Source organism: Sturnus vulgaris, chromosome 10 (assembly GCF_052056855.1).
Source record: "Sturnus vulgaris isolate bStuVul1 chromosome 10, bStuVul1.hap1, whole genome shotgun sequence".
Lineage (NCBI taxonomy): Eukaryota > Metazoa > Chordata > Aves > Passeriformes > Sturnidae > Sturnus > Sturnus vulgaris.
In genome coordinates, this window is record NC_142252.1 from 25,100,571 (window position 1) to 25,127,091 (window position 26,521).

The 26,521-nt window shown below is 50.7% G+C and overlaps 3 protein-coding genes across 5 annotated transcripts; all 3 read left to right on the plus strand.

Annotated features, from left to right (window-relative positions):
* The first annotated feature begins 402 nt into the window (after positions 1-402).
* On the plus strand, positions 403-7,108 carry P2RY12 (purinergic receptor P2Y12). Of its 3 annotated transcripts, XM_088171140.1 has the most exons (3): positions 449-550; positions 1,027-2,285; positions 5,429-7,108. In XM_088171140.1, exon 3 carries the CDS (start codon positions 5,446-5,448, stop codon positions 6,463-6,465), a length of 1,020 nt encoding a protein of 339 aa, XP_088027266.1. In that variant the 5' UTR covers positions 449-550; positions 1,027-2,285; positions 5,429-5,445; the 3' UTR covers positions 6,466-7,108. The 3 variants fall into 3 exon arrangements, with proteins under 3 accessions (XP_014741682.1, XP_088027266.1, XP_088027265.1); XM_014886196.2 differs by lacking the exon at positions 1,027-2,285 and having other exon boundaries at positions 403-550; XM_088171139.1 differs by lacking the exon at positions 449-550 and having other exon boundaries at positions 1,639-2,285; positions 4,872-7,108.
* A 1,628-nt stretch (positions 7,109-8,736) lies between these two features.
* Positions 8,737-10,639, plus strand: P2RY13 (purinergic receptor P2Y13). The gene is made up of 2 exons (XM_014886119.2): positions 8,737-8,855; positions 9,467-10,639. The coding sequence occupies exon 2, from the start codon at positions 9,480-9,482 to the stop codon at positions 10,509-10,511; it is 1,032 nt and encodes a 343-aa protein (XP_014741605.1). The 5' UTR covers positions 8,737-8,855; positions 9,467-9,479; the 3' UTR covers positions 10,512-10,639.
* Positions 10,640-25,007: 14,368 nt separating this feature from the next.
* On the plus strand, positions 25,008-26,248 carry GPR87 (G protein-coupled receptor 87). Its single transcript, XM_088170394.1, has 2 exons — positions 25,008-25,086; positions 25,227-26,248. Exons 1-2 carry the CDS (start codon positions 25,008-25,010, stop codon positions 26,246-26,248), a joined length of 1,101 nt encoding a protein of 366 aa, XP_088026520.1.
* The last annotated feature ends 273 nt before the right edge of the window (positions 26,249-26,521 follow it).

Here is a 26,521-nt window from a genome sequence, read left to right on the forward strand (position 1 = left end):
AGAAAAAAAGGTGTTAGTGAGGAATGCACATTTCACACCCAAAATATTCCGAGGAGTGTTTGTCTCCAGCATGGGGTTTTATATCACAGGGACAAATGTCACTAATTAGCCCAACTGGGAAGACTTCCTCATTACTGAAAAGAATCTATGAATTGAAGTTAAAATAAGTCCTGCAGCCCTGGGCCCCTGTCACTGCAGCCCTTGCCTGCTGCTCCACTCCTGACACCCCAGGACAGGAGGATGGGGCCATTAACAGGGTAATTAATTACAAGGACAGTGCCTGATTAAACGCTCTGCTCTGACAGCCAGTGCAACAGCAAAGACACAAACCCAGCCAGTGCTCCCCTCTCAGACAGCACTTGCACCAGAAGCAATGCTGAAGGAGTGGTCAGGAGATATAATTTTTTTAAAAGTGAAAGAATTATTTAAAAAGAGGAAGTTTAGGGAAGATAAGTAACTGTTCCAGGCACACAAAACCAAACAAACCCCTCCCTCAGTGACACAGTCAGAAAACACTGCAGAGGAGAGCAGAGCACAGAATCCACAGAGGGTGAGTCTCTACTGTGAGCATTTGTGAATTGTCATTTATTATTGCTTCACACTGACTGAGAGAAAGAGCTGTGCTTACAGCAGGCTGGAAAGGAGCTGGAAATGTTACTGAGAACGTGCAGTGGGCTTGGGTGTTTGAAATGTAGCAACGAGACCAGCATGAATGTAATGTTATTACCTTAAATACAGCTGTTGCCAAATGTATGCATACATTTTATTAACAGTTTTCAGGAATTTCTAACTCCACTTGATAAAAAAAAGAGGTGCTTCCAAACAAGTTCTGTGTATCATATCTTTAAGAAATTATTTAATACCTTGTATTATTACTAGATGCTGTTTTGACTTGTTATTATAGATTAACGTTAACAAAACTTATTTTTATTGTGTTACTGAACTTTAGCTTGTAAGCAGAAGAAATTTCCATAGAGCTCAGACACCTGTGTAGTCCTTCTATATTTCCTGTTTCTTTCTCCCTAGCGTTTCTGATTAAATGCTACTGCTGCCAGGTGTCTGTAAATCTGTTAGAATATTATTACTGAGAAACACTTTCCTGCTCGCTATGAAGTGAAACCACAAATCTGAACTATGCAGCCCCAAACTAGGAACACAATCCAGGAGGGGAAACAGCAGCTGACAAAGTTTGTGAGTATCACAGGACGTGCATTTGCACCTGACAGGTTTCCACTCCTCCTTTACAAAGTAAAAGCCGAAAATACTTCATACAGGAACCTAATTCATTTTTAATGTGAAAATCAATGAACTGAAGGCTCAAGCATAAAACTTCAAAAACTCAAACCCGTTGGTGCCTTTGCCCACATCAAAGGAAAGGTTCACAGAGCACCACAGGCGCGGCAGCTGAGATTTGCAGGTTTTCCATCCAGCAGAGCCTGTGCTGAGTCGAGGTGCCCAGAACCGAACCGGGCACCCCGACCCGACGGGCAGCGGGTGAGGGGTGAGGAAGGTGAGGGATGAGGAAGGTGAGGGATGAGGAAGGTGAGGGATGAAGAGTGAGGGGCTCGGCTGCACACACACCAGAGGGTCCCGCACTGCGGGCACAGCAGCCCCGGAGCTGAGCCAGACGGGAGCGGGCTCAGCCCCTGCTCCCCGCAGCACAGCCCCGCACAGCCCCGAGGACCGAACATCCTCAGGAGACAACACATCCTCGGACTGAACATCCCCCATGGACTGCACATCCTCCAGGGACCGAACATTGCCCAGATCGAGCATTCCCCCGGCACCGCACATCCTCAGGAGACAGCACATCCTCAGACGGAACATCCCCAGGAGACCGAACATTCCCAGACCGAACATCTCCCGGGTACCAAACATCCTCAGGAGGCAGCACATCCTCACACTGAACATCCCCCGGGGACCGCGTATCTCCAGGGACCGCGTATCTCCAGGGACCAGACATCCTCCAAGGACCAAACGTCCCCAGACCGAACATTCCCCCGGCCCCGCACATCCCCAGGGACTGCCCCTCCCCAGGAAAAGGCGCATCCTGCAGGGACCGCACATCCTCAGACCGAGCATCCCCGGCCCCGCACGGAGGAGCTGCGCCAGAGGAGCGAAGGCTGCAAAGGCCACGGACATTTCCACGGGATGCAAAGCAAAGGGAAACCCCAGCAGCCCGCATCAGCCTGTGAGCTGGGTGACAGCAATTCTGTCCCCACCCACCTGAACAGGTGTCCAGACTCGCTCCCCAGGTGGCTGCAGGACACGCACAGGTCGCACAGGTAAGCTAAAACACACTGTTCTGGGGAGGAGCACTGACAGGGATTCACCACCCCACACAACCTGCAAACAAAAACACCCCAGGTTTGTCCCAATGCACCTGAGAAACGTGTCCCACAGTGTCACAGACCGGATAAACCCCTCTGTCACCTGGGAACGTGTCCCACAGTGTCACAGACAGGATAAACCCCTCTGTCACCTGGGAACGGGACAGAGCCTCACCAGGCTGACAGGGTCACATTCGGTGTCACATTCGGTGTCACCTGTGGCTGACGCCCCCAGGGAGCCCAGGGCAGCGTGGGCCAGTGGGCAGGTGTGGTAGCCTGCAGCACCACCACAGTGCAGACAGACAGACAGACACACAGCCCTGCTGTGCAGCTCCCAGCTCAGCCTCCACCAAGCTCAGCTAATTCAGCAGCTGAGAATATCCACACAAATAACAAACTGAAAGTAATGCCCAAGTTAAGCACCTAAAACAGAAGGGGAAAAAAGATTCAGGATAAACTGTGTGGCAAACAAAAGTGCAACTCTCTATTCACTAGAGAACAAGGAGAAGAGGGAACTAAATAAATGGTTAAAGTAGAAAAACCATCCCTCAGAGCTACTCCTCAGAAATCCACAGTCTTTCAGGCTACCAGATGTCTTACTGAGTAATATAATGGTTCAGTCCTGTAATCCTAAAATCCCTTGTGTTAAAATAATCCAGAACTTTATTAATTTTGGAAGATTTAAAAGTAAAATGCATGTATTGATTCTCCACAAGTATCACAGTACAACAGAATGGGGAAGTGCCCAGCACTCAGTTGAAGAGGACAGGAAACTGAAACAGATACGAGCACATGGCATCAAACCTGGGGAATTCGCAGTCTTGTTTTTCTGGCTTCACAGAAAACGTGCAGCAGCTTTGTCCCGATGTCACTGCCCAGAACGAACTCTGCTCACCTGTCCTGCAGGGGCTGTAAGCCCAGCGATGCTCAGTGCTGGCTCCATGAGATCCGGGCTGAGCTGGCTGTGGGGAGCCAAGGGCAGCTGTGACATTCCTGAGGAAAAGCTGGTGACCTGCTCTGGGACTCTGCTGGAGATCTGGGAGCAGGAGCAGCCAGAGTCAGAGTGACTGACTGAGGGCTCTCAGCTGCAGCCCAGGGTCACCACTTGTCACACTGCCTGAGATGTCACCTGGTGCTGATCAGCTGCTGCAGTGTTGTGAGCACTGTCCCCAGGGTCAGGAATGCCTCAGTTTGGTCATTGTCACCTGACCAGATACAACAGGTTACCTCACTAATTTTATATTTAATGGAGCCCTAGCAGGTTTCCAGCGTTATTGATTTAAAAGACAATAAAACCTCAGTAAGTTCTACTCGTGACTGAACAAACCCTACTTGCCCCAGTTTTCCATTATACCTGGGGCAGATACAGCAGAGCATGAGACACTCAAAAGCCACTGTGAGGTTATTCCAGTGCAGAGGTGACACCCCAGAAGAGCTGCAGGCGTCCCTCGGTGCTGCAGGAGGGTAAGGGACAGGGATCCCTCACTTTCCAGGCTTCAGCCCAGCACAAGTGGTGGCAGCCCGGTGCTCCAATGTAAAATGGGATTTGGGCACCCCCAGGCACCAGTGACTGCCAGGTGGAGGAAATCCAGGTGATGGGATGATGTGCACAGCTCCCAGCTCGCTCACAGCAGTGTTGGAGCAGTCAGCATCATTTGTGCTCAGGATTTGCAGGATGTCTTTGGTAATCTGCAGCTGCTGCCTCGCTCCATCCCCACCACAGAGCAGGATCGTGCACTGGTGACAGCTCCAGGACTCATCCTGGAAAGAGCAGAGACAAGTGAAACCCCTTTGCCTGGCCCTGTCATCACCTGCAGGAACCTGAGGGGAAACAACCAACAATGACCCAGAAACACCTCCCGTGGCTGCCACCAGGGAGCCAACAGTGCCAGAGGGAGTCACTGCAGGGTGGGGTAAAAACACAGCAGGGAAAATGCAATATTATTATGAACTCCGTGTGTATTTACAAGGGCAGAGTCAGAGGACACAAACAAATGTCCCTCCAAACTGTCCCCTGGATCAATATTCGGCAGTAAATAGAACTCAGATCTTTAGAAACTGTGACACTTATTACATACAAATCCATTGAAAAAATGATGCAACTCTGAAAGTTGTGTCTTGCACGTCCCAAAGAAATTGAAATGTGTGGTTTATTTCATTGTAACTGTTTATATTTAGTCTTTCAATTACATGAATATATCATATAATGTTGACTTACCGTACATAGCTTAAAAACTTGAAGCACAGCTCTGCAAGTCACATAAGGAAGAAATATTTCCTTCAATAATAACCTTCTCCAAAGTAAAAAATCGATTTCCTTCAAGTGCTTTAAAAGTTTAAGAAACGAGGCTGTGTACAGAAATAACACTTAGGACTGACAAGGGCAGGAGGGGCAGACAGGAACACAGCTCTGTGCTCAGCAAAGTTGCACAACCTGAAAAATCCCTGCTCCCTTTACAAATAGTGCCTCTGGGAGTCAGTCAAAGGCAGGAAGCAAACTGCTAATTATTTCTTAAAATTTCATTTCTCTGTCCTTTCTAGAGAAAACAGAAGCAGAAGCTCACAGTGCATCATCTGCAATCTGCAGCTGAGAAAGCAGAGGAAGGTGCAAGCCCCAGGCCTGGGATGCTCAGCTGCTCCTGCTGGCCCTGCCTGCCCCGAGGGATTCCACAGGGACACTGCCCAGCCCAGGGGGCAGAGCTGCAGGAGCTGCCAAGGACCCGCTGATGGGCAGAGCCCTGTGCCCAGGGGATGCTCCTGGCACCCTGCCCTGGCTCCTGGGGGACACCAGGCCTGGTCCCATAGGACTGGACTTGGCACACGAACCTGCTTCATTCTTCAAAAGCCAATTGTTTCTGCCTTCTAAGAAGAAATAAAGCTTTGTCAGAGATTTGGGCATGAGCTGGGAGCACATCAACTCCCCTGAGTGTGTGTTTTACACACACAGACACACTCACATGAACAACTGCATCCCCACACACTGGGGCCAGCTCAGTGCATTGGTCCACAGCAACTCAAAGCTGACTGAAAAGGCTGAAGCCTCATAACAGATAAAACTCTCAATTCCTTCTTTTTTTTTTCCCTGTTTGTTTCTCCAGGGAGAGGGAGCACCACAATGCAAATGAAAGCCACAACCCAATTCAGCTCCTCCAGGAACGACAGCAACTGCACCAGCGACAGCAGGGTCAGCCAAGTCATCTTCCCTTTGCTCTACACATTTCTGTTCCTGGTGGGGCTCACCATGAACGGCCTGGCAATGTGGGTCTTCTTTAAAATATCCAGTAAATCCAATTTCATCATCTTCCTCAAGAACACTGTAATTTCTGACCTGCTCATGATCTTGACTTTCCCATTTAAAATCCTCAGCGATGCAAAGCTGGTGTCCTGGGTGCTGCGGGGCTTTGTGTGCCAGGTCACCCAGGTCGTGTTTTACTTCACCATGTACATCAGCATCCTGTTCCTTGGTCTGATAACCATTGATCGCTACCAGAAAGCCACGGCACCGTTCAGGACAGCGACCCCACGGAGCCTGCTGGCTGCCAAGGTCCTGTCCACAGCAATCTGGCTCTCAATGTTTGCTCTCTCGCTGCCCAACATGATTCTAAACAACAAGAAGAAAACGCCCGGGAGCGTAAGGAAGTGTGCTCTCCTGAAATCAGAGTTTGGCTTAGTCTGGCACGAAATTGTGAATTACATTTGTCAGCTCATCTTCTGGGTTAACCTAGCAGTCATAGTGGTGTGTTACATCCTCATCAGCAGGGAGCTGTACAAATCCTACAAAAGGACACGATGCACAGGGAAGGCATCCAAAAAGACTGTCAATCTCAAGGTTTTCATAATAATTGCTGTGTTCTTCATTTGTTTTGTGCCATTCCACTTTACCAGGATCCCCTACACCTTGAGCCAAACGAGAGATGTGTTTGACTGCTCTGCCCAGAACACCCTGTTCTACCTGAAGGAGACCACGCTGTGGCTGACATCCCTCAACGCCTGCCTGGATCCATTCATATACTTTTTCCTTTGCAAATCGTTTAGGAAATCCTTGCTAGACATGCTGTGCCAGCACAGGGCAGTGTCAGGGCTCGGGGCACACACAAAGAACGAGGGGGATGACACTGATGAGACACCACTCTAGATCTCAGTGTGCCACACACCCAGGAGGAGCATCCAGAACCTCACTGGCTGCTTTAGAAACAGTCCTGCAGATGAAGCACGAGCACCCTGGAACCACTGCCTGCAAAAACAGAAATCTGGAATAACAGAGGAGTCCCCTCACCCCCAGCCTCCACCCTTGGCAAAACAGGAGCTCCCCTTACCCCAACCTCCACACCTGCCACAACTGCTGGGAAGAAGTCTGAACTTCAAGGTGGAACTGTGGGGAAAAACTTAAGACAGAATCATGAAATGTAAAGATTTTGCAGAAATAGCTAAACTTGGGCCAGAGCAAAGTCCATGACAACACAGGATCTGAGAAACGCAGATAAAATCCACAGTAGATGTGAATTTTCAATACAAGGAGTTGTCACTTTGTATGCAACTGGCAGACAAACAGAAACCTAGGCCAGATGAAGAGGACCCATTTGTGCAGATTTTTGGTAACAGAATAACACTTTGCTTATCTCATTCTGTGCTTGCAATTCCTAATCCATTGACCAATAATTAATAGTTGTATGTCAGAGGAAATGATTTCATAATCAGGCTTATCTTGATAAGAATTAAATCCCCAAATCCTTCCCCTTACTGCACAAATAAACAGAACTGTATGTTTTCACAGAGAACATTGTATTAGAAAACACACAAACACTCGATTTACATCATACTGAGCTCTTGGGGAAAGACAAGCTCATGGTGACTCCTTTACTGATGATCAAGGGCAGCTTTTTGCACTACACAAAATACTCAACCACTTCCCTTTTTGTACTTGGAAAACTTGGGAAAAAAAAACAGGGAAGTATTTTCAAGTACATGACATTTTGAGGTGTCACAGCAATTGCACATGGAATAGACTGTGGGCTGTTGGAATTAATTGAGGTTCATTTATCAGCCCTGCAAACAGCCCCAGTTGAGCAGAGTGTGTCCCCATCACTCAGGAGCTCGTCCTGCCAAAGCCATCGCCTGCACCCTCCCAGGACGTGTCCCTGCCTGCCAGGGCACTTCTGCACCTGAAACCCCATTTCCAAAGCAGTCAGAAGGCAGCTCACCTGTTGCTCACCTGTTGCTCACCTGTTGCTCACCTGTTGCTCACTCACTGCCACACTCAGCCATGGGGTTTGTGCATCTCTGATCACTCCCTGGGATGAATTCACCCTGCACAAACTGCTTGGTGCCCTGCTCCAGCTGAGCCCATCAGTGACTGGGGTCCAGCATAGAGCACAGGGCACCAGGATTTCCCTGGAATCAGTGTCCAGTCAGTTTCCAGGAATGCCCAGGGAGGGAAGTGCCAAATGTCCCACTCCCACCCAGTACTCATTCCACACACGTTTTGCACCTGCACATGGAGAGAGAGTGGCAATGACGCAGGAGCTGCTTTCCCTGAGCAGGTGAGCTGTGCAGAGAGCAGGCACCCCTGTCCCCAGAGCAGCACTGGGGGGTGTGCAGAGGAACAGCTGGGAACAGCACCCAGAGCTGGGAAGAAAACGTGGAGGGCACTGCCTTGGACATCCTGGGGTGCTGCAATGGGCTGTGACACCTTACCTGGTCACCATGGGTGCACAGAGGGCAGGTCGGGCAGCCAGGGACACGTCACACTGGTGACAGGGCTGAGGTGACCTCATCCCGGCCCTCCTCAAGGCTGTTTGCTCTCAGCAGCCATTTAACACTGACACCAGCACCTGCATTAACCAAAATGTCCCAGGCACTGATGCACAAACTCCCTGCCACAGCTGCAGCCTGGGCACCTCACAGAGCAGCCCACCCCTGTCCCAGGAAAGGGCTGGAGCCACTGCCCACATGGCAGCGAGCCCTGAGCCAGAGCTGCCACAGCCAGGCAGAAAAAACCCGACACAACCAGCTGTGCTCACAGAGAAATGCACCCAATTCCAGAGTTATACCCAACAACCAGCTGTGCTCACAGAGAAATGCACCCAATTCCAGAGTTATACCCAGCAAACAGCTGTGCTCACAGAGAAATGTGTTTGTTCTTCCTGCCAGTGCAGGGGCACCAGGTCTGTCCCACGCACACACAAACCCAGAAAGGTGTCTGTCCTGAGAGATGGTCAGGTTTCCTTTTCCAGTTTAGGAGAAGATGGGGTGTCTGTCCTGAGAGATGGTCAGGTTTCCTTTTCCAGTTTAGGAGAAGATGGGGTGCCTTCTCATGCAGGGCAAGGGGAACAGACAAAAGCAATAGAAAATACAACTAAGTCAGGCGACATGTGAAAATGAGGAAGGAAACCACACACGAACAGAAAAAGTCTCATCTTTCTACACATTTCCCCACTCTTAACACTTTGCTCGAGGCTCCTGCTGGCAGAGGAGCAGCAGATGAGACAGGGACAGCACAGAGGCCTCTGCTGCAGGTTTGCCCAGGTACCTGCCCAGTCCAAGTGTTTGGGGGTGGGATGGGGTGAGATGGGATGGGATGGGGTGTTTGGGGGTGTTTGGGGGTGTTCAGGAATGGGGTGGGATGTGATGGGATGTGCTGGGATATGATGGGGTGTTCAGGGGTGTGATGGGGTGCTGGGCTAGCTGGTGCCCAGGGCTGGGAGCCACCTATGTGCATCTGACCTTGGAGATGCTGTCTGAAGCTGTGCTGAGAAAGGAAAACAGTGGGTGCTTGGAAAGCATTACCAGAAGTCACTTACCCAGAAGTGGCTGGCTTTAGGGATCTAACATTTCTATTCAATGCTAAAATACATTTCCATGGAAAGATCAACCAGTCTGCTCTTATACCCTGCTATGGCATTACCCTGGGCCTCCAAAATAAGCATGAATATTTTTAACTCTTCAGTGCATGTCAGCTTATCAAAAGTTTAAATTTCAGATCTATATAGATCTATATTTTCAATGAACCAGAAGAGAAATTGGTTGGTGTGGTCATGCTCAGGGTTTGTGTTTATTCCTGCAAACTGGCTGTCACTGTGAGGATCATGTAACATTATACACGGGCTGTGTTTTGTGTTCTCTCCCTCCTTTCCAAGTCTGTTCCCAGAGATGGGAGACCCTGCAAACACGAGCACAGTTGCTAACAGCAGTGGAGCCCCCTCCCCTGCCCCGTGCCCCCGTGACACCACCATCACCCATCTGCTCTTCCCCGTGCTCTACACCCTCATCTTCCTCCTGGGACTCGTGCTCAACAGCCTGGCTTGCTGGGCTTTCTTCCACATTCCAAGCACCTCAACTTTCATTGTCTACTTGAAGAATATCCTAGTTTCTGACTTCATAATGACCCTGATGCTGCCTCTGAAGATCCTGGCAGACTCTGGCCTGGCCCCGTGGCAGCTCAAAGCCTTTGTGTGTCGCTTCTCAGCCGTGGTGTTCTATGACACCATGTACATCAGCATCGTGCTGCTGGGGCTCATCGCTTTCGACAGATTTCTCAAGATTGTGAGGCCTTTTGGGAAGTTCTGGGTGCAAAACCTGACCTCAGCAAAGATCCTGGCGAGCCTGGTCTGGCTCTTCTTCCTCGTTCTGTCTCTGCCCAACATGATCCTGTCCAACAAGGCGGCGACGCCGCAGTCCGTGAGGAAGTGTGCCTCCCTGAAGAGCCCCCTCGGGCTCAGGTGGCACGAGGCTGTCAACTACATCTGCCAGCTCATCTTCTGGACCGTCCTCATCCTCATGCTGCTGTTTTACGTCATTATTGCCAAAAAGGTGTACGAGTCCTACAGAAAAACACAGAAGAAAGACAACAGAAGCGAAAAACGGATCAAGGGGAAAGTGTTCATCATTTTTACCGTGTTCTTCTTATGCTTTGCCCCCTTCCACTTCAGCAGGGTGCCCTACACTCTGAGCCAAACCAGCGGCCTCATGGGCTGCCGCCTGCAGAACCAGCTCTTCGTGGCCAAGGAGAGCACGCTGTGGCTGGCAGCCACCAACGTCTGCATGGACCCCCTGATCTACCTGCTCCTGTGCAAGCCCTTCGTGGAGAAGGTGCTGTGCAGGAGGGTGAAGGCTCTGCACAGAACAGTCCACCCCAGCCCAAACACCGAGCTGGACACGAGGGTGTCCCCCACTGAGTCCTGATTCTGCACTGCACGCCCTGCTCTGCGTGTTCATAGAGAACTGGGGAAATAGCTTGGTCTTCTTCTGCTGAAGAACACAGAAAGCGTTTGCCAAGTCATATTAACAGTCAATAAATGCAGCAAAATGGATTTTCTATGTACACTCACTGCATGGCCTCGATGGGCAAAAGGCTCCTGCTCAAACTAAGACAATCCCCAGGTTAATTCTACCTGCTTTAAACTGAAATAACTTACTTGCTAAACCTGAGCAGCTTACTGACCCCAGCTGCTCCAAAGGGCAATTCAGCTTTATTTGGGAGAAAACCCCAGAGCTGTTCACTGTGTTTGTCAGTGATCCCTGCCCTGAGTGCCAGCCTGGCTGCACATCAGAGCAAGGAGGAGGAGGAGCAGAGGGAAGGACAGGATCCCTTCCCATCCCTCCTCACCTCTCTCACACATGTCATTCCTTTCCTGCCACCCTCACTGTTCCAGCACCCTTCCTCTCTGCTCCCAGCAGGGCTCTGGTGCAGGGCAGTGCTGGAACACCCCAGTTTCCCCCAGGACATGCTCCTGCAGCCCCACAGAGGGACCCCAGAGCCATGGGGTGCTGAGCCCACCCTACACTCAGCAGGGAGGAGCACCCAGAGATGTCCCCCGTGGTGGCACCTTCACCCTTCCCAGTCCCAAGGCCAGAAGGGAGCAGGGGACACTCCTGAGCCTCCCCAGCCAGAGAATCCCTCCCCACCCACAGAGCTCTCCCCTGGCTGTTCCACAGGGATTGTGCCTGCACAGAAATACTTTGTATTTCAAAATTCTGGAATTTATGTCACTGTCTCAAGACAGCAGTGTCCCTTATCCCCAACCATCCCTTCTCCTCCAGCTTTACACTCTCTCACATGTGCCAGACACTTTGATCACCACTTGACTGCTATTTTTAGAAATTCACTGTTTACAGCAGCCTAATCCAATCCAGCAGGTTGCTCCCTACAGCTTGATTTTTTTCAAAGTTGTTTCAGATTGCTGTGCATCAATTACATCTGCCTCTGGGTTTGCCCAGCCTCTGCCATATAGGGAGATAGATGTATGTCTTATTTAGCAACTTTTACCCACTACATCTTCTTCAGCAGGCATGTTACATCCCTCCCACAGCTGTAACTCCCTTCCGAACTGGAAACTGAACTAATCTCCAATCAATGGGTTCTGAATTTCCCTAATAATAAATCAGTGTTATCTCAGCCATTGTCTACCTCTCAGGTTGAATGCTGTTGCATTAAAGGCTCTCCCCACACACTGTTAGCAGGATTAACTCTGCTCCTTTAGGAAAAGCAAATATAATAAATCCTTAGCTGCTGAAATAGTCAGCACTTTAGTAACTGCTCAGAGGAACATGCAGGAGGCTGGAAATGCTCCTCTCAACCTGCTGGCACAGCGTGACAATTAACAGAGGGGCCTGGGCTAAACACTGGGAGAAGGGGGTGTGTAAACCTGCTGTGACCTTCCCCAAAGCAGCTGAAAAACCTCTGAAACCTGTGCTCCCAAACCTGGCATGTGAGGGAGGAATTCAGGACAAAACTCCATCCAGTCCTCCCTTCTGACCACACCAGCACAGCCAACACAGAGCCCCAGGACTCCCAGCCCTGACTGCAGCCAGCTCTGCATCCACGCAGCAGTGTGGCAGCGAGAAAATAAGAAGATGCTGAGGAGCAGAATTTTCTTTCCTTTTCTGATCTGTGCTTGTGCTCGAGGCTCACCCAGCGCTGTGCACACACACGGGCAGCTCAGGGCTGTGTTAGGGTGGGTGTAACCACAAAATGGGATGAGCTGGTCCTTAAATAAAGGGTGTGCCAAAGTTTTCTGAGGAGTCTTAATCATCTGTTTTTCAGCTGTTGCTTCTCAGGTAGGTAAAAGGGAGCCAAAGCCACCAAACTCTGTAGCAAAGCAGTGAAGGTGATAGCAAGGACACAAGACCTGCTTGATCCACTCAGGGGAAAAAGTCCCTGAATTCTAGCACTTGGGATTTTGCACACTTTTTCTACAAAGTTTAGATCACTGCCTCCAGATGGAGTAAAAATCACAGCAGTTAAAACGCCTCAAAGTTTAGGTCTCTGTTTTTTAAGGTTCAGAGAAATACCCCAAGCAGCATTTTGCTTTTGTGATCAAACAGAGCCGTGTTTGGAGAGCAGATCTCCCCTGGCAGGAGGCCCAGAGCTCAGCAGTGTGCCGTGGAGATTCCTGCACTCCCAGATTCCTTCAGTGCGCCCAAGGGATTTATGGAATTCAGCAGAGTTTACCAGCATATTCAACACAGCAGTCACCATTTTTCCAAACCTGCTTTGTCTCCCCACGCAGCTGGAACGTGCTGGGGCTGCCCTGAGCAGAGCCCTGGCTGTGAGCTGGCACAGCTGGAGCAGCTGGGCAGGGCAGCAAACACCAGCACATCCCATTGCCACCCTCCCTGTGCCCCTCCAGCCCTGCACACCACGGGGCAGCACCAGGGCTCTCCCTTCCCACACTCCAATGTTCCCTTGCATGGCTTGTCCTCACTCCAGACAACCCAAAAACTGAAAACTGGCACGAGGCTTTGAACCCATGTGCAGAAGTGATCTTTGTGCCATGGGCCAGCTCCACACAAAGTACTGACACTTGCCCTAAATATCTCTGCAGGTTCCTGGAAAGGGAACTACAGGGCACTCAGCAGGTGAGTTTAATAGGAAATCACTCATTTGTGTACGTAGGCTTACACAAATTTTTTATTTTACTTGTGTTTCAGAAAAAGGAAGTATTTTATACCTTCACCTAACACTGGCCTGCCTCTCCTCAGAGGGACACCTGGCAATTCCTGAGTGCCCAGAGACAAGCTGCTCTTCAGGGGCATCCTGACCCTTGGCACAGCTCCAACATCCCCAGCCAGGCTCCCTCAGAAAACCCTCACAGCACACAGCAGTGCTTCAATTAATTGGAAATGCAAAGCAATCATTTGCATCCTGAACAAGAGCTGGGCAGACAAGTCAAGCAGCCAAGCTCTGACCCACATGATGGCACATGCACAGAGCCAGGAGGGCACTGCAGGGCAGCACTGAGGGCACCAGGGCAGGATCAGCCAGCCAAGGCCTGGAACTGCAGGCTCCAGGATACACAGGTATGCAGGGACAGGGACAGCAGCACACAGTGGGGAACCTGAGCACAGAGGGAAAAGCAACTGAGCTTTTAAAGTCACTTCTTAATTAGGTACTTTCCTCCTTCCTCCCCTGTTAGTGGCAGGCATCACACTGGAGCAATCCACATCAGGAGAGGGGAAATGTCAGCTCTGCCAAGACTCTTCCCTGACAAAAGCTCCTCCACCTTCAATCTGCAGCTGGAACACTGCAGAATCCTCCCCATGCTGCAAGCTCTGATCTTGCTGACACTTTTCTGCTTAAAAAACAGAATCAGCCAGTCCTGTGCACTACCCAGGTGATGAATCTGCTTTAGCACAACCTTGCACTTCACATTGCTAAATATGGCAGTGAAGGCATCTCAGAATGAAGCAACACAGTAATTGTTGTAATAACGTAGTTCAGGCTCTTATGAAACCTGAGAGCTGCTCTCTAATCATCAGAACACAAGAAGGGACGTCCAGCCTGTAAATAATGTGAACAATAGTTAAGTTACAGGTTACCTTCAGCTCTTCTTTACATCAGACCTTGGCGTTTCTCTGTGCTGGTTTTACGATGAGCTCCCCACGTTTCAGAGTTTCGTGTGCCAGCTCGTCCTGACCTGCTGCAGCCTGGGAGCAGCCAGCAGCACGTCTGCACTGGAGCCTGCTCCAACCCAGCACGGCTTAGCTACACCAAAATACCGAGATTTTAAAGAAAAGTTAATGTTACTTCAACCATATTCAAAAACTAAACAAACCAAAACCCCATTCTGGTGCAGATTTTATTTTGAATTTGACCATTACTAACACACCTGTGTGTGAGCTCTACCCCTTGAGTGCCAACCCCTAAACACTTGGGTCTCTGTAAACAATTAAATTACATTCTTTAAACATTTCAGTTTTCACTTTCATTTTCTCCTCTCTTTCCCCACGGCACATCCTGCTGCTCTGGATCTTGGACTCCAGCCTGGGACACCACCAGCACAGGCAGTGTCAAAAAGCAGCAGCACAAATAAAGGCAGCACGTGCTGCTGTGCCTGGACTGCAGGAGAGGCTGCATTCCCTGGATCCAGCTGTGCCCCGGATCCAGCTGTGCCCAGCTGTGCCCCCGGATCCAGCTGTGTCCCTGGGCAGGGAAGCCCTGGCTCTGGAGCTCGGTGCCCCGTGCAGGGCACAGAGCGTGCAGGGGCTGGTTCCAGGAGGGCACAGAGCCCTCCACACCCTCTGAGCTTTGTTCCCCATCTCCAGCAGGAGTTTGGCCGCTGCCAAGCCCCAGAGCACAGGGACAGGCGGCAGCAGGTGCAGTGGAGGCTGGCACACACAGCCACGTGCAAGGCAAAGGCTTCACCAGGTCTGCTCTCCCTGCCTGCAGGGAAAGCCTTCCCCATCCTCAGGGGTGCCGTGTGCTGCAGCAGCGACCATCCCCTGCTGCCAGGATATCCGGGGATGATTTGGCAGCCTGTGATAATAAAGAAAACACAACAGAGTGAATCTGTGTTCCTGCAGCTTCATCTGCATGGGTTTGCTTTGCCTTGCAAAGCCTGGGCTTCAAAGCTGTGCCAGCAGTCTCCTGTGATCAGGGACTGTGCCTGGCTCAAGGCAGAGGTCCCGAGGCAAGAGGAAATGTTGCAGTCTGCCCACAAGCAGAAATGTGGGATTTAGCCCAGGGTTCCTGGCCAGAGGCCAGCAGAAGCTGCTCAGCACTGCAGGAGCAGCAGGTGGGTCCTGCCCTGGCCCCTCGCAGCTGCCTGGGCTCCTGTGCACAGGGGGGTCCAGCCTCAGCACAGGGACACCAGGGGCTCGGTCCCTCACATAGCTGAGAAAATTAATTTAAAATGTCTATGGAAAAGTCCACGCAGAACAGACAGAAAATGGCCTTGGCAGACTCTGCTCCCAGAGCACTGGGATTATTTTTTCTTTTTGCCTGAATTTTTAATGAGAGAGATGGGAATTTGCTTTCTTTAAAAAAAAAGGCAGCAGATATGGAAAATTACCCACTTCATCCTCCACTGACAGGAAGGAGAACTTTGTCCCAGTAGAACAGTCCCAGTATAATATGTCCCAGTTTCATCTCATGATTATTTCAGTGCTCTAAAGGCACTAAATAGTCTGTAAACATATGTAAATAGATTTCTATTTAGAAAACTAAATAGACTGTAAACATATGTGCAGCCAGGACGACTGAGGGCAGGCTGGGAGAGGCAGTGGGCTCAGCCAGTCCTAAGGAGCACCATGGCAGGAAACACACTCGGGTCATTTCAGCTGACATTGAGTGACAGACTCAGTGCTCTACTTTCATCCTACACATTTAGAAGGAAGGATCTGCTCAAAGCACAACACTAAATACAACCTAAATATAATCAAATTAATAATCAAGATACTCTTGATAAGCAGATATTTTCATCTGTCCAGTACCAGATTTTTTTGGGTCACAAGAAATCCATGTAGGCTCTGCATGGCCCGGGAGGCAAAGGCAGGGCAGCAGAGCAGGGAGCACCCTGCAGGCTCTGCACAGAGCAGAGCTGCCTCCCCTGGCTCATCCCCCTCCAGGTGAGTGTGCACAGAGCAGAGCTGCCTCCCCTGGCTCATCCCCCTCCAGGTGAGTGTGCACAGAGCAGAGCTGCCTCCCCAGGCTCATCCCCCTCCAGGTGAGTGTGCACAGAGCAGAGCTGCCTCCCCAGGCTCATCCCCCTCCAGGTGAGTGTGCACAGAGCAGAGCTGCCTCCCCTGGCTCATCCCCCTCCAGGTGAGTGTGCACAGAGCAGAGCTGCCTCCCCAGGCTCATCCCCCTCCAGGTGAGTGTGCACAGAGCAGAGCTGCCTCCCCTGGCTGATTCCCCTCCAGGTGAGTGTGCACAGAGCAGAGCTGCCTCCCCTGGCTGATTCCCCTCCAGGTGAGTGTGCACAGAGCAGAGCTGCCTCCCCAGGCTCATCCCCCTCCAGGTGAATCACTGTCTGCGTGCTGGGCGCCCCAGCTGCTCCGGAGCCAGGAAGTGAGCAGGAGCTCCCCTGCCCTGCCATGTGAGTCATTCCCAGCAATGAGAAAGCCAGTTGCTCCAGTTGCTCCTGGCCAGGGGAATTTTGACTCTCTGATCGGGTATCACCAAAAAAAAGCCATCGGAAGCCCCAAAATCTTCCTGCCAGACATGGTTTGTCCATCCATCCTCTCCCAGGAAATGCTCTGCTGCCTGCTGTAGTCCCAGGATGTGTTCTGGAGGAGTCTGAGGCACGCTCGGGATGCAGCTCCCAGACAAGAGGGCGACGATGCTGACAGGTAAGTGAGCTCTGACCATTCCATAAGCTGTTCAGTGAATCTGCTAGCACATTCTCACCCTTGGGTGGAAAAACAGGAATTAAGATATTGTTGAAAACCAGACTTGGAACCATGAACAGAATGTCGGGGCAATTCAAAGCGTGAGAAGGTCTCCAAAGAGCATGTCTTTACCAACCTTTTACTCTCTCATACGTTGTGTTCATTGTGGCAAAAAAAAAATAATCAGTTTCTGCTAATCGTTCCTTCTAAGATACAGCTCAAAGTGCAGGTGGGTCCATTGTTCCAGTAACTCACTTCCTGACAGAGCCTAACTCATATAAAGTACAATTCAGTAACTGCAAGATCTGAATTTGCTTTAAAAGAGTTTGTACTCCATTCCCTTTCACCTCTTTCAGTACAGAAAAGCAAACTTGAGCTCTCTTCACTCTATGAAGAGAATAAATGTTCTCTTCCCTCGTACTTCGTTCAAGTCATGTTAAAACTTGTCAGGTTCACTGGAAAAACCACATAGCTCTGAATGAGCAGACTGGATCTGATGAGTCTCACAGCTTGGGAAACATCTGAGGTGCTTGTAAAAACCTCTGTCTTTGAGGGAGATTTCATTTGGAAAAGGTTGTTCTTGGTTATGGAGCACTGGGAGGGTTTGTTAAACCCTCAGCAGTGTGATCTAAGGGTTTGAAATTTCCTTGTTTGTGCACTATAGGGCCTGCAGCCACTCTCCTCTGTGCTCCATCTGCAAACTGGCAGCATTTCACACTTCTTTCCATCCTTTTAAAGAATTCTGCTACCCTCTTTAGAAAGGGAAACCAGGAAACTTTGGCTGGTGTTGCTGATTCACTCGCAGGCACTGGCCCTGAGCGTGGAGGACACCAGCACTGCTCTGGTCAAGAGAAGCCTCCCCTGCTCTCCTGCGGGGGGACCAGCAGCCCTGGGGCACCTGAGAGCCTCTCCTGCCTCACTGCCCGGGAGGAGGGAGGGCAGCACCTGACAGGAGCTGCAGGAGGGGCTGGAGGGCGTGAGGGGATCCCACACACACAAACCAAGCGTTTGCACTGGGGGCTGGCACAGAAAAACAGCACATTTTCAGCAGCATCAGCCTCCTCCCTCCCCAGCTGCTCAGGGCTGCGGGTCCCAGCTCAGCCCCGTGTCTGTGTCTCACCTCCTCCCTCCCAGGCTGAGGAGCCCTGCAGGGCAGGGAGGGAGCAGGGAGGGAGCAGGGAAGGGAACAGGGAAGGCAGCAGGGAAGGCAGCAGGGAAGGCAGCAGGGAAGGCAGCAGGGGATCAGCTCACCCAGAGCCCGTCCTGTGCCAGGGTTCCAGAGCTGCCCCACAGGTCCTGGGAGGGGTCCAGGGCTCCCCAGGGCACCAGGCACCATCCAGGCTGCTCCACACCACAGCAGCTCTTCAGAGGCCACAGCTCCTTCCCACTCCCCTGGGCACTGAGCCCTGGCTGGCACAGGGAATGCTCCTTCTCCCCGGTTATGAGCAGTCCCTTGCTCGCCTTCACAAAGTTCAGACAGAGCCTCCTCTTTGATCCAGTGAGCACCAGAAGAAGCCAGGCACAGCCCTGTGGTCCTGCAGCTCTGAACTCGAGCTGTGCAGTACTTATCAGCAGTTTGGAGCTGAGTGAAAACACACCTGGCACACACCTGTGAGCTCCAGACCCTCTGCAGGAGCTCAGGGCTGCAGCACTCCAGCCCCAGGGCTGCCAGGAGAACTCTAGAGGAAAGAGGCAAGATTTATCCCTACATCTCAGCAGTCTAAATCCTTTCCAACTTTAAAAATTACCATCACATCTTCAATAAATTAAAACATTGCACTGTCGATTACCCGAAGCTGGGTTTCCACTTCTGGCCAACAATGAACCTCACACAAGGTACTGCAGCAACCACTGCTCCTGGTTCTTCCTGGAGAAAATGTCAGTGCTGTACCAAAGGGACAGCAACCTGTCCATCCCCACAGGGGCAGGGAACTCTCTGGGCTGTGCAGGAAAAAGCAGCTTTGCACCAGCCTGGAGTTCTCCCTAAAAATCCTTTTCCTTCATCCTTCGAGCAGTGGTGCTGCTGCAAGCAGCAAACAGGGCAGTGTGTGGCAGCAGGATGCACTGGGGCACAGAGGAGCCAGCTGACACAGGCACACGAGGATTTCTTGGTGTTTCTGTGATGAGAATTAGGATTGCATACCAAAAAAATCAATAGAAGTTCCTTCAGCACAAAGAAAAGTGCCTGGAAGTTAGACTGGAATTACTGAAAGACTTAAATGGCACTGGCTACATGCACGTACCAATAATTATTTTGATTTTCCAATATGTTTTCTCACAGTGGCCCCTGAGGGATGTGATAGAGGCACAACAGACACAGGTCCAAGAGATGAAGGTGCAATGCCACCAATTACACATCTGCATTTTTGTGTTTATGCCCCAGACATCTTCATTATTTTTAAAGTGTCATTTTGAAATTTTTACTTGATGTTTTTCACTGCACAGTACAAGCAATCAAATCTAAAAGCTGATCTTGTCAGTAAAAGCCTCTGACTCAAGCCTGGCCAGCCCAGCCTGACCTTGGCTGGTGGTTGCAGAGTGTGGTAGCCACACTCCCCCCATGGTAGCCACAGCTCCCCCCATGGCAGCTGTGCCACCAGGGACATGGCACGGGACACACCTGCTCACCTGGTGCATGCAGGGGAATCCTCTCTGCAGGGCTGCACACAGCTCCCAGTGCAGCAGTTTGTGCACCCACAGCCCACCAGCAGCACCTTCTAGAGAGGGGCAAAGGGCACATCCCAGAGCTCCTTTCCTCCTCACTAATTAGAGGCTGCCTTTCTGAGAAAACATTCATTATCCCAGCTCTGCCAACCTCTGTGTTGAGCTCTCTTATTTTTTTCGTATCCCCCCCCAAAAAGCAGCCAGCAATTGCAACCCAGCTTGTCCTGCAGACAGAGCAGCAGCTCCCCAGCTGCCCAGTGAGCCCAGTCCTGGTGGCACAAGTCTCAGCTTCTCCTGCAGAGCCCACTGCAGTCCTCAGGAGCTGTTCCTTGCCACTTCAGAGGGGGCAGTGAGGTGCTGGGCCCCTCTGAGCCCCTGCACAGCCCAGCACACCTGAACAGACTCACCTGGAGCACTGAACAACTCCTGCCTTTGGCCATGGACAGTGCCTGTGCTGCTCATTAATGCAGCAAAGAACTGGGAAGCTCCAGCAGCAGCACCTGGGAACTACAGTGCCAGTGCAAGGGGAAAGGGAATTCATGCAGCTTCAGGTTCTGCAAATAACCTTAAATACAGCCTTACTGCAACAATTAACAGCAGTTACTAGATCTTGCAAACTCTGCACAGAAAATCCAATTCAAAGTAGGTAATGTAATCCATGAACTTTTAGGAAGGAGTAGTCCCGAAGACAGAAAAAAGAAAGAACTCGATAGCTTGGGCATCATCTCATATCAGCTGTGTCACACGGGGGACCATTACAGATCCTAATAATTCACTTGAAATGAGAAAAAAATTAATGGCTGCATTTCAACAAAATATTCCAGAAGTGACTTTGAGAAAGTTAGATTTGTCCAAGTACTTTTAGTATTTTTTTCTAAAGTGAGGAAATCCTGTAATCCTAAGGGAATATTCCCCCCAAAATGAGAATTTTTCATACTGGATGTTATTACTGAATGCTCACTCCAGGGTTTTGCTGCCCCCAGCACAGGGACAACAACAACCAGTCAGAGGTGCAAGCGGGCTGTGAGGCTTCAGCTGAGCTCAGGTAAAGGCTGAGCACACCTGGGGGCTGCCCTGGCACCAGGGACACCCAGTCCAGGGCCACGGGTGGCACTGCCAGCTGGCACGGGGCACTGCCAGGGCTCTGCAGGGTACAGGGGACTTAGAGCCAGGTGGGGACACTGGGCCAGCTCAGAGCCAGGGCAGGGCTGTGGCCGGTCTGTCCTGGGGAAGGCAGAGGGAAGGCAGCAGCTCCTCTGGGGCACGATGCTGCTCTCAGACATGTGAGACGAGAGCCGGGCTGGGAATGAGGGGAAGTTCAAGGAGGAACCTGAAAACACAGAGGGGGTTTTTGTGCCAGATGCTGGAGCAGCTCTCTGAGCAGATGCAGGTTCCTATTTCTGCCTGGGACTAAGAAGAGCCAGCTGGGGACAGCTTCACCCCGTCCTTCCCTGCAAGCTGAGCAGGGCAGGGCTCCCGGCACCCAGAGCCAGCCCAGGACAGCGGGCACAGGGCTGCTCTCCCCGCTGTGCCAGGTCTGACAGCCCATGGCCAGCCTGCAGCACGGGGGGACCCCAGGGCCCCCAGCCCAGCCCAGCCCAGCCCAGGATGCTGTGGCCACAACAGCACCAGAACCGTCAGAGTGTGCCAGGACAAGACAGCGAGGAGGGCAGATCTCTGATGTAGGCAGCAACTCAAACAGGAATTTCAGGTTCTTCCACTGAGCATTACCAGCACATTAACATATTCCTCCACCAAAAGGGAGATGGAGATTTCTGACAGAAGCCTCCAAGGAAGGGAAAGGTGCCCTGGCTGCTGGGACCAGGCTTGTAGTGAGCAAGAGACAAATAAAGAGATGCAGGCAGGGAAGACCAGAAGATGCAGGCTTGCTCAGGGGACAGGGCACGGGCGTGGGGTGACACAGAGACCAGAGGCACAGGCTCCATGTCTGCCTGCAGCAGCTTCATGCACACGGGCTCTTACCCTGCACCACTGCTTTTTTCCCCTGAATCTTTACAAACAACTGTGATTTGGTTCTGATGGACAACAGAAAAGAAGAGCACTGCAGCCAGCCTAGAGCAGGTTTAATATATGTCTATTTAATATATGTCAGATGTCTATTGCTGCATTAACCCTGTCATTTACCCAAGCTCATGGTGATGAATGCAGAGGGACTGGCACAAAGGCAGACAGCAACAAGTTATGGGCTCAAATAAAAGCCATTACTTAAGACTCTGCAGTCCCATGACCTAGAATAGCTGGTCTAGGCCAAAAAGAGAGTTTTCTAATTCTAAAAAGTTTTAAACAAAATGAGAAAAAGGTTAGATTTGAGGATATAGAATTTCTTTAAACAGGAAGGCAACTTAAAGCCTTAGTCACTAGAGAAACTCTGCAGTTGTTCCCTATCCACCTGACACTGAAGGCTGCCATGCAACCTGTTATTTCATTTCTTCTCTGAGGTTACATCATGCACATAAACCAGTCTGTCCACATCAACAGCAAGAGATTATCTCATCAACCACGGACAAAGTACAGAAGCTACAAGAAGTGAAATGTATTCTGGTTTACAAAGCTGCCTGGATGAAGGAGCAGCTTCTAGTGCATCTTCAAAGCCTTCCAAGCAGAATAGATTTGTACAGCAGACTGAGACAGCTGCTTAGGACGAAATTGGTGAGGAAAGTGTCCAGAAAACTGGACAAGGAGAGGAAAGCCAGCCTTGCTGAGCACAAAAATACTGTATTCAGACAAGTAAAAAATCCACAACTAGAGTAGACAGTCAGTGAGCATTTACAAAATCCCTAAAATACTCTCTAAAGAGAACACAGTCTTCATATCCCGTTGCAGTGAAACACATGAAAAAGACTGAATTCTGCATGCAATGAATTTGTTCCTGCTCCTGGAGTCTGTAATATAGCAGGCTGTGTCAGAAAGAACGGAGCTACTGAATTCAGCTCCTCCAGCTCTACACCTGATCTACCCCCACCCCCAGCATGTAAATAATGAACCCTCAGTGCTCTGCCCACCACAGCACCCCCAGCCTGTCAGATTTTGGCAGCAAACTCTGGAAACACCTTCGGGCTGCTGAGTCTGAGCAGGACCATGGCTGTGCATCCATCCCACCCAGCTCAGGGCAGCAGGGCCATCACAGCAGCACTGCCCTGCACACACCTGCTCGGTGAAGCCTTTAAAGCTCTGAGCCACAGCACGGAAAGCCCTTGGTGTGAGGAGGGCAAGCAGCTGCAGGTGTTGCCTCTCTCCTCCCTGCAGACACCAGAGCCTCTGCTGAGCTCAGGTGTGCTGGCAGGGCACACAGCCCCAGCTGGCACAGGTTACACTGGTGAAGAATTTGCTGCCTTCTTTTTCCAATGCACACTTTGTTGAGATCATTTTGGGACATATTTTAACATTAGAAGCATCAGGAACAAGCAGACACAGAGCTGTCCATGCCAAGGCTCAGTCCCAGTGGGCTGCACAGCAGCACACAGCTCCCAGGAGGATCCCTGGGGCCTGGATGTCCCTGACCCGAGGCTGGTGACACCTTCAGTGACCAGGGGACACGTGTGGCAGGGCTGCACCCCGGGCAGAATTCAGCAGGGCTGTGTGGGGCCAGCACAAGAATGGCTTTGCAGGAGCTGGGACACTGCAGAGTGACACCAGCACAGTGCAGGCACTGCACAGCTCCATCCCAGCCCCAGGAATCCTGCAGAATTCCCAGGGGACACAGGAGCTGGGACACTGCAGAGTGACACCAGCACAGTGCAGACACTGCACAGCTCCATCCCAGCCCCAGGAATCCTGCAGAATTCCCAGGGACACAGGGGCCACCTCCTGCTCTGCCTCAAGTCCCAAGCAGCACATCCAACACCTCACTGGCTTCTCCGAGGTTTAGCAGAGCTCTTGCTGAAGAGCCTGAGAACAAGGAGCCTTCCAGGGCCAGGAATTATACAGACTTAAAAGAAACTCAGAAAAGCATGGAAATAAGCATCTTATTTACATAAGGAATTAGATATGCCTCTTTTAATAAAATCACATACTCTTTTGATCTCTGTGCCTCCTGGGCAGAAAAGAGAGCTGCAAATCCTCAACAACAGCAGAATATGATGGATTACTGCTGCTCAGACCCATAGGAAACAAAATACCTACAGCACCCTCGATAGTCTTGTTACTGTCAGAGCAAACAGTGCCAGCCAAGAAGCCAGACTGATAAAAAGGTTACAATATCCAAATTAAAGTTTTTACTGATGCTTTCACACCATTACTTGCTTTGCTGCCATCTAGTGCCACACAACACTGTTCCTTCATTAACCTAAAACGGGTTCTGATCTACAAAAGGGCTGCAGGAATTCCATCCTCTCTTCATTCCCATGACAGCAGTCAGGTCTGGTGCAACTGGTGAGGTCTGAACCGTTCTGCCAGTTTTCCTATCAAAAGGATAAGCAAAAAATTATTCCCAGAAAAGTTACTACATTTGCATACTGACAGGAAAGAATAATTTGGAGCACAGCCTTACAAACTGGTATTGGCAAAATCCAGTGCAATGGAATACATGTGAACAATGTCAAACTTGTTGATGCCATCATAGCATAAATTACTTTCTGCCAGTTTCAATGTTCCTTGTGTGCCAGTTTCTATGAAAAAGGAACAGGAACTTGTCATTTCCACCATTTCCATCCCAATGTGGAGGATACACTATGAAATTATGCACGCAAATCTCATAATTACTGATGAAACTTTTTACTTCAAGAAGTGAGTGATGATTAAAAAAAAAAAAATAAAATCTACTCACGATCATCCATCACCGAAATGAGCAAGAAGAGGGCAATTAAGAACTGAGAACAGAACCACTGTGCAGCAGCCAGCCCTTCACTGGGAATGGCACAGGGAGCTCCTTTCACAAAGCTCCTCTCCATCCAGGGGACGAGAAGTTGACTCTTCTATTTTGATTTGGTTTTAATTTGGATTTTTTTTCCCCAGAACATCATCCTGGCACAGGCCCTGCTGCATCCCAGACCCACAGCTGCCAGTGGGACTCCTGAAGAGCATTTCAGCTGAAATCCTACAGCAACACAAAGGATGGGGTACAATTTGTCCTATGGAAAACTGCCAGGTAAAATAACAATGGAAATACAAGTGATTGATAAGCGTTTGTTTTATTAGTGTCAGTTCCTACCAACATTTGAAAGAAATTAGTCCTTGCAGCAGGGGCTGTCTGAGCACTGCCCAGCTCTGCCCCACAGCCAGCCTGGTTTGCCTCACCAGCCAAGGCCACAGCATAAACAACACAAAACAAAGTGCACAGTCATTTTATGGCAGAGTTTATAAGTTTTTCACAAACATTTACATATGAAATCTTAAAATCCCCCAGTCACTGTGATTTTTAAATACCTTTAAGTAAACTAAGTTGAAATGAGCGTTCTGACAGGCCTGGGGAGTCTCTCCAGAGCCCTGCCTCATGACAAACATCTCAGCTCACAAGTGGCATTCCGTCAGGAAAGCCAAGAGCTGACAAGGTGCAGCTCTGATTTATGGCTCACCCAGCCAGCCTGGGCTGCCCAGAGAGAGGACAGCTCTAAACTGCCCCGTTTGGAAAGCAGCAGGAAGCTTTAACCTGTTGTGCTCCCACAGAGAACCAGCTGAGCCCAGACAACAGCAGCTCTCCCAACGCCAGCTCCCCTGCCCACGACGAGTTCACCACCATCGTGCTGCCCCTGCTCTACCTCCTCATCTTCCTGGCCAGCCTCCTGCTCAACGGCCTGGCCGTGTGGATCTTCTTCCACATCAGGAACAAGACCAGCTTCATCTTCTACCTCAAGAACATCGTGGTGGCCGACCTGCTGATGACGCTGACGTTCCCCTTCAAGATGGCTCAGGACTCGCGGCTGGGCCCGTGGCAGCTGCGGGCTCTGCTGTGCCGCTACAGCAGCGTGCTCTTCTACGCCAACATGTACACCACCATCGTCTTCCTGGGGCTCATCAGCGTCGACCGCTACCTCAAGGTGGTGAAGCCCTTCGGGGACTCCCGGATGTACAGCATCACCTTCACCAAGGTGCTGTCAGCCTGCGTCTGGGTGGTGATGGCGTTCCTGGCGCTGCCCAACCTCATCCTCACCAACGGATACCCCACCAAGAGGAACGTGGACGACTGCCTGAAGCTGAAGTCCCCCCTGGGAGTCAAGTGGCACTCGGCTGTCGTCTACATCAACACCTGCATGTTCGTGGTGGTGCTGATAGTGCTGATAGGCTGCTACATTGCCATCTCCAGGTACATCTACAAATCCAGCAAACAGTTCATCAGCTCCTCCAGCCGAAAGCGGAAGCACAACCAGAGCATAAGGGTTGTCGTGGCTGTGTTTTTCACCTGCTTTCTGCCCTACCACTTGTGCCGGATACCCTTCACTTTCAGTCATCTGGACAAAATTTTAGATGACTCTGCACATAGAATCCTGTATTACTGTAAGGAAATGACGCTGTTCCTGTCCGCATGCAATGTCTGTCTGGATCCAATCATTTATTTTTTCATGTGCCGGTCATTCTCACGAAGGCTCTTCAGGAAATCCAACATGAGAACCAGGAGCGAGAGCATCAGGTCCCTGCAGAGCGTCAGGAGATCCGAGGTGCGCATCTACCACGAGTACACCGACGTCTGAGGGCACCCACAGAGACTCTGCTGGCCTGTGAGGGTGCTTGTATATCGTGTAAATAAAATGTCTCTTTGAGTATCTGACCACAGAGCTCATTAAGGGATGTGCAGACACGTTCAGGGTTTGTGTGTCAGCTCCCCACCATGCAGCTCAGGTTCCATCCCCCAGGGACCAGGCTCACCCTGGGGCTGGGGGCTGTTCTGGCAGGTGGCCAGGTTGGCTCGTTGGGTGTTCTAGAAACCAACACGAGGCTGCCTCAGCTCAGAGAGCAGCCCTGGG

What these genes read in the sequence shown, in the direction of transcription:
- P2RY12 (XM_014886196.2), top strand. Translation starts at nt 5,446, where the DNA reads ATGCAAATGAAAGCCACAACCCAATTCAGCTCCTCCAGGAACGACAGC.
- P2RY13 (XM_014886119.2), top strand. Translation starts at nt 9,480, where the DNA reads ATGGGAGACCCTGCAAACACGAGCACAGTTGCTAACAGCAGTGGAGCC.
- GPR87 (XM_088170394.1), top strand. Translation starts at nt 25,008, where the DNA reads ATGAGCGTTCTGACAGGCCTGGGGAGTCTCTCCAGAGCCCTGCCTCAT. An exon ending in CAGCTCACAAGTGGCATTCC is followed by an intron (nt 25,087 to 25,226) that starts GTCAGGAAAGCC and finishes GTGCTCCCACAG; the next exon opens with AGAACCAGCTGAGCCCAGAC.